General features: G+C 39.7%; 1 protein-coding gene across 6 annotated transcripts in view; it reads left to right on the top strand.

The window, feature by feature from the left end:
- Window positions 1–7,500, top strand: part of galnt13 (polypeptide N-acetylgalactosaminyltransferase 13) — a 67,379-nt gene that overhangs the window by 31,818 nt on the left and 28,061 nt on the right. For 5 of the 6 annotated variants that reach the window (XR_012385113.1, XR_012385112.1, XM_002663311.8 and 2 more), the window contains exons 7-8: window positions 1,538–1,655; window positions 2,924–3,104. Coding sequence is in view for 3 of the 6 variants with exons in the window: in XM_002663311.8 (XP_002663357.3) it covers window positions 1,538–1,655; window positions 2,924–3,104 (299 nt within the window). In the remaining 3 variants the exon portion in view is untranslated. Of the gene's footprint in view, window positions 1–1,537; window positions 1,914–2,385; window positions 2,706–2,923; window positions 3,105–7,500 lie in introns of those variants that run through there. The other variant, XR_012385114.1, reaches the window with a different exon arrangement.

The following is a 7,500-nucleotide window of genomic DNA, read 5'->3' as shown; positions in this document are numbered from 1 at the left end:
TCTCTCTGTTAAACAGAAATTGGGGAAAAAATAAACAATAATAATTCAGGGAGGCTAATAATTCTGACTTTAACTGTAGATGGAATTATTTTAGGAGTATAGTAACTAAAATCATAACACATTAACACAAAAACAGTAACTTTTTAACTGTTATTTAAGGTTTACAATGCAAATCCTATTAGAACCAGTTATCTGGTAAATCACGGGTCACCAATCTCAGCCCTGGTGGGCCGGTGTCCCTGCAGGGTTTAGCTCCAACTTGCCTCAACTTACCTGCCTGATTGTTTAAAGTATACCTAGTAAGACCTTGATTAGCTTGTTCAGGTGTGTTTGATTAGGGTTGGAGCCAAAATCTGCAGGACACCGACCCTCCAGAAACAAGTTTGTTGACCCCTGTTGTAAACAAAGAAAGTCTCTTGCATACAGTACAAAGTTTTAGGCTAACATGAGATCTGTTGTTTTATTCATGATATAACGAATATATGTGACTCTTTATCACAAAAGTAGTCATAAGTGTATTTTTTGTCCATCTTTTTTTGATTGAGGTTTATACATGATAAATATGTTATCTTTTAGTTGATGTATGGTTTGTTAGGATAGGAGTTTGGTTAGAGTTTGAATTATTTTGGTTTAATTAAGGCATGTGAAAGACAATGTTGGAGAGAGGCTGTTTGTCCGGGTTTGAGCTGCAATGTTGTTAGCAATATTGTCTGAATTGATGGAATTGTGAAAGTTGAAAAGTGCAGTGCTCTCTCTGAAAAGGACTATCAGTGATTATGTTTTATATTTTCAGTATGATAGTGATCCGCTACTTGCAGTAAAATCCTATTTGGAGCCAAGAAAACAGTTTATGAAACACAGCCATTCATGAAATGGCCTGCACAGGGTCCAGACCTGAACATTATAGAGGCTTTATGAGATCACCTGGAAAGAAAAAGAAAGAAATGACACTCTAAACCTAAAGATGAACTCTGAAAAGGGATGAAAGAAGCCTGATATTGCACAGTATATTAATTCAGAAAATGTCTGGACAATTAAACATTAAACATAGACTTTTGTTTGAAGAGGAAATGTTGTGGTGGTGGTGTTGTTGTTTTTACCATATTTCCTATATTTTCTGTTTGTTTTTAATGAAGGGTCTGATTATATGTTGTGCCAAAGTCTTACTTTTGCTCAGTACTGTATATCTACTAAAAGACAGAAAATATTACTTTACAAACTGTATTGTACATAAATCATACACTAATTTGCATATTATTCAGTAATAGATCTGAAATTAATCCTAAAAATGAAATTAATATATACATTTAGACCCATATACATGAGTAAATATATAAACTAGATGATGGGCTAACAAATCTGGTGCAAATCTTCAGATTTCTCTGAGTGCAGATTCTGTGTGGTTCTAGGTGTTGATCAGATGATTCTTTAACACATCAGTTAACATCAGGGTTCACGTCAGTTAAATTAGCCTTTGATGCTTAGTGCACATAAGAAATCAGTTCCTAATGAGATTTTGTTTGATTCCTTTCCACAGAACTCCCACGATGGCAGGAGGTCTGTTCTCTATTGACCGAACGTATTTTGAAGAGATTGGCACCTATGACTCAGGGATGGATATATGGGGAGGCGAAAATCTTGAGATGTCTTTCAGGGTGAGGCTTATTTGTTTATTTATTTATTTTTTGCTTTTTTAGATTAAACAGATAGTTCAACTAAAAAAGAAAATCCAGCAATTATTTTTATAGTATTTGTTTTTTTTTTTTACTATGTAAGGCAATGGCTACAGGTTTGCCTCTTTCTTTAAAATATCCTCTTTTGTGTTCAACATGAGACAGAAACTCATATTGTTTTAGTACTAATAGTGAGTCAATTTTCAGTTTTGGGTGAAGTATCTATTTAAATGCAACACAGTGGCGCAGTAGGTAGTGCTGTCGCCTCACAGCAAGAAAGTCGCTGGTTCGAGCCTCGGTTGAGTCAGTTGGCGTTTCTGTGTGAAGTTTGCATGTTCTTCCTGTTTTCTCATGGGTTTCCTCCGGGTGCTGGATAAGTTGGCGGTTCATTCCGCTGTGGCGACCTGGATTAATAAAGGGACTAAGTCGAAAACGAACGAATGAATGAATGAATATCTATTTAAATAAGAACACAATATACTGTAGGAGAACATAAAATGTCTTTCATAATGACAATGATCATAGTCGTAAAAAACATTCATTCATTTTTCTTGTCGGCTTAGTCCCTCTATTAATCCGGGGTCGCCACAGCGGAATGAAACCACCAACTTATCCAGCATGTTTTACGCAGCGGATGCCCTTCCAGCCGTAACCCATCTCTGGGAAACATCCACACACACTCATTCACACTCATACACTACGGGCAATTTAGCTAACTCAATTCACCTGTGCCACATGTCTTTGGAATGTTGGGGAAACCACATTCCTTTGCTGTGTTTTGGCTTATTGTCTTGCTGAAATGTCCACCCTGATTTCATCGTCATCTTCCTGATGAAGTAGATGTTGGACTGAAGCAGATGATATTCATTTACACTGAGGAAAGGCAGAGAGTTGCTGAAGAACTACTGTGAAATTTCAGCTACTGTCTGGGCATTCACTGCCTTTCAGCACCACCCTTTCTTCATGTGTTCAATATGTTTTCCCTGTGTCATTTTATTATGCATAACTTATAACTTAATTTGTTTTCTCTGCATATATGGGTTTATTTGGTTGGTTACTAACGTCTGGGAAAATTTCAAGTCAACAGCTCCTTTAGAAATATATTTTCTGAGAAAAATGGTGACGTGTTCAATACTTTTTTCCGCTGCTGTAGTTTGAACAAAAAACAAACATAATTTTTTTTTTGAGTGTAGTTGATTTGATTTTGACAACGTTGTTGATTCTGGTGTGTTTTGTATGTATGTAAACAGATCTGGCAATGTGGAGGATCTCTAGAGATAGTGACATGTTCTCACGTCGGACATGTGTTCCGGAAAGCCACACCTTACAGCTTTCCGGGCGGGACTGGTCAGGTGATAAACAAGAACAACAGACGATTGGCTGAAGTCTGGATGGACGAGTTTAAAGATTTCTTCTACATCATCTCACCAGGTAATACTCCTGAAATTAAATCTGTAATTGATGCACTGTATGTAATGAAGAGCACAGCTTCGAAGCTTCCACACTCCAAGACATACAGTCAATAAACTACACCATTGTTTGTTGTGAATCTGCACCCTCTAGTGGGGAAAATCACAAATTGCGCCTTGAATATCTATAATTTGTTTTACTGAAAAAAATAATACAATTACTATTCATGATAAATAAATAAAACATAAAATATTTCTGTTCCACAACCTTTCCAGTGATTTTTTTTCTTATATAAAATACAGCATACCTCTTAATCCTGCCATGTAACATCAATATTTTATCATCATTCAACTTTAAGTGCCGTACAGTAGCTGTCCCACATCCACCTAAAGCATTTTCACATCCATCTGCCTCGCTCACATTTGCTGATACCGAATGTTTTTTTTTCGTGACAGTCTGTAGTGGTTGTATCCATGGGACACATGTTTCACCCTGATGAGAGTTTTTCCATCTTTTATTCATGCCTGGCTTTGCGCTAGGTGTCTGAGTTACGCTCGGCTGCTCACGCATTCATGGACGTTCTGCTTTTCTTATCTGCATTTCGCCCCCAGGGAGACCTGGGAAATGTAGTGCTTTAGTGGGGGTTAGAAAGCCTCAGCATACTGTACAAGGACAATAATGAGATTAGCCTTTACTGAGACCTCTGTCAGCTGACTTGAGAGGGAACGATTCTGGAAGATCTCTGTAATAACGTGGAGCAAATGAGGGAGATTGTTCCTGGAAAGGCATCCCAGTGGTGCTGTTGTGGTGTACCAAACAGAGAATATGGTGTGTGCATGTGTTTACTAGTTTTGAAGGTTTATTAGGACAAAAATATGTATAGTGACATTGGTATGACCAATGTTGAGGTGGTTTATGAGGACATGCCTTGTGTCCTTGTAATTCAAAGCTGTAGAAGCAGATGAAAAACTGCCTTTTGGCTAATTCTGGTACATTGTACTTTTTTATTGTATTATTAAAGGGGTGGTCCAGAATGTAATTTAAGGCTTGGTTTTGTTTATAAGATGCAAAGCAATGTGTGCTTATGGTTCACTTGAAGGAAATCGCGTAATTTTTTCATATATCTCACTTTGATTATACACAGCTACTCAGCTAACATGAAAACGACTGTCATATTTCCTAGTTCCTCTAAAAGGCCCGCCCTTAAGTGGCTCTGATTGGTCATCGTCATAATGTGCTGCTATTGGCGGATCAGCTCCACGTCACGCCCGTAAAAGCACGCGCTTTTCTGCTGTGTAAACATGCAGTCAACCTCGCGCCTGCTCTCTAAAATAACATCTGACAAGTGTCTGTAACTAAGGAGTGAAAATGGGGTGCGGCTCCTTTAACAGCGTCTGTGTGTGCGTCTATGTGTGTGTAAATGTGTAAACTTTCTTTAGCAAGCGCATGTGCATGGGACTTTCTTTTTCTCTGATGCTTGGATTAAGTTATTTTCTGTAATATATCGTGACAGAAGAGTAAAGCACAAGATGTGAGATGCTACCTGTTGACCTTGATTTATTATTCTGCTGCGACCACTAGTCAGGTAAGCTAATCTGTATTTTTTTAACTCTATGCGTATGACGTCTTTCACGAGTATCCGGAATATGCAGGTGTAAGTAATATGAATCATCCAGATATCTTTTGCGACTTCATTATCTGAGATGTGAAACACATGGAGCTGCTTGAAGACTGACCGTATGTTCACACTGAAAGCGGCGAGAGCGTCAAAGTAGCCGGAAGTCATTCATTTTCAATGAGAGCCGGCAGCAATAGGCGACGATAAGCGGCGAGGAGCAGCGCGGCACGTCTTCGCCGGTGTGAGCGTCGAGGAGAGTTGAAATGAAGTCAACTTTATGGTAATGAGCTATGACGCGGTTCGGCGGCAAGCAATCAGATTGAAGACGTCCAACGCTTGATAGCAGTTCAGGGAACACAGACCTGTGAACTTTGGTTCCGACCACAGTTGTTCCCAAGGGTTTGATTATTGCGGTCGCCGGATTTCCAATTATTTACAATGTTTTCTAACAGAAACATACATTAAATAAGTTACTGATGTTCATTAATGTTATATAAATTTATCTTAAAAAAGAGGGAATCTCACGCGATGTGACAGTACAAAACAGTATAGCTGCTTCAGGATATTTCAGACATATGGACACATATTGGATAAATAGAGCAAAGCCACACCACACGCAACTTGATCTTCCATTGTTTTATGAATTTGATAAAAAAGTGCGCAACATTTTCACGCTAGAAACATGTTTTATGCAGGAATGTAACTGATATGCTGCAACGGCTCCTTTAAGTACGAGATCAATGTAGCGAGTTTTGACGCTCTCGCCGCCGGAGCTGAAGGCAGACAGCGTTGTCGCCAGGGCGACCAGAGCGACCTTTGACGCTCTCGCCGATTTCGGTGTGAACGTACGGTATTAGTGCAGTCCCGTGCGCACACACATAAGAGACACGAACGTGCTGGTGGAGTGAGTGTGTGTTACAGCAGTTTGGCTGATAGAAATGAATTTGTAGCTAAATCGTTTGCCCGCAAAGCAGCATTTCGCATTGTTTACATCATTGCTACAGCATACCGTTAACGCTAGACACTGTACATGTCATGATCAATTTTAACAAATAAAAACACTTACTTGTAGCTTACAACTTCTGCTTTGAGGAGATTTTAGCCGAATCCAGCACTGAACTGGGAGAGATTCTGGAGCTGTTTTGTCAAATCATGCTTGCTGAGTATTTTATAATTCTCTGGAAGATAATTAATATTGAACTGAAGGCACTTCTGTCTTTGTGTCGTGTCCTTTGGAAGCCCAAATACAGAAACAGACGAAGCTCTGTGGAAACAGCAGCGTTTAGACGCATTTTTAAGCTTCATCTCTGCTATAACGTTACAGTGCTTCTGGCCACGGCCCTTACCTGTATACGCAGTGTGGGATGCGCAGTAAACCAACTTGTGATGTCACAGGGGGCGGAAGTATTTTTTTGTAGTCCCCAAAATTCGTTCATTGTAGGCTTTGCTAAGCTAACTCTGTAAAAACCAAGGTCTCCCTTTGCATTGAACTTAGAACATTTTACATTCAGAGATGTTGTTTATGTTCACACAGCTACATTGCACATCAGCTAAAGTTTAAAATATGAGATCGTAGTGGACCACCCCTTTAAAGTCTCCATGAACTGGAAGCTGCGACCGTTTTTTTTTTTTCACATCGTGGTGGAGTTCCTAGAGAAATGGAACATTAAATGAGAAAACAGTAGGCTTTGCTTGTTTTTTTTCTACTGTGAGCTGATTAAATGTAGTAAACTAGGCTTTTCATTCGGAAGAGTTATTACAACCCATAGATAAATACACTAGATATCGCATGGGGACCCTGAACATGCGTGAATAGCGCCGCCATATTTGTACAGTGCTCCCAGGACAAGCGTCATTCAACCGCACTAGTCAAGACAGTGTTACTACGTGAAGATGCTGGATTTTAGCGCTGTTGTACGGGTGTAGTAACGAACAAACAAAGAAAACAAAGCACAAAGGCAGAACATTTCATAGGTAAGATCAGTCAACGCCGCAGCCTACCTGAGTATTGTTGCTGACCATGTCCATCCCCTTATGACCACAGTGTACACATCTTCCGATGGCTGCTTCCAGCAGAATAATGCACCATGTCCTAAAGCGTAAATCATCTCAGACTGGTTTCATGGACATGACATTGAGTTTACTGTTCTCAAATGGCCTCCCCACTCACCAGAACTCAATCCAATAAAGCACCTTTGGTGGGATGTGGTGGAACGGGGAGATTTAAATCTTTGATGTGCAGGCAAAAAATCTGCAGCAACTGCGTGATGCTGTCATGTCAGTATGGAGGAAAAATCTCTGAGGAATGTGTCCAGTACTTTGTTGAATCTATGCCACAATGGATTAAGGCAGTTCTGAAGGCAAAAGGGGCTCAAACCTGGTACTAGTAAGGTGTACCTAATAAAGTGGCCAGTTAGTGTATATTGTATGTAAATGATTACTGATATATGTGAACAAATTTGATTGATAGTTTGCAATAGGCAGTAACTGTAGATGTTTTACATGAACTGATCTCTTTTCCATTAGACTGAACTCAGAGGAGAGCTGTAATAGGGGACACACTGTAGCTTAGCCCCAGTGATCACATCTGAGAGCAGCTCTGCCCCGCGGGCATTTAACCAAACACACAAGATCATTTATCATCTGCGCCACAGACAGAGAGAGAGATAAAGAGAGAATAGGTCAAAAAACAAGACCGAAAAAAATATCAAGGCAGACATAAAGAGGGAAAATGCTAGACTGCGGAAGAAATGCAGAACGTCAGCAGGAAGACTTGAATGCATGACACTTCAGCTGTCA

This window comes from Danio rerio, chromosome 9 (genome assembly GCF_049306965.1).
Source record: "Danio rerio strain Tuebingen ecotype United States chromosome 9, GRCz12tu, whole genome shotgun sequence".
In the NCBI taxonomy this organism is placed as follows: domain Eukaryota; kingdom Metazoa; phylum Chordata; class Actinopteri; order Cypriniformes; family Danionidae; genus Danio; species Danio rerio.
Note: the sequence above shows the minus strand (reverse complement) of the source record. Positions and strands in the feature narration are given on the sequence as shown.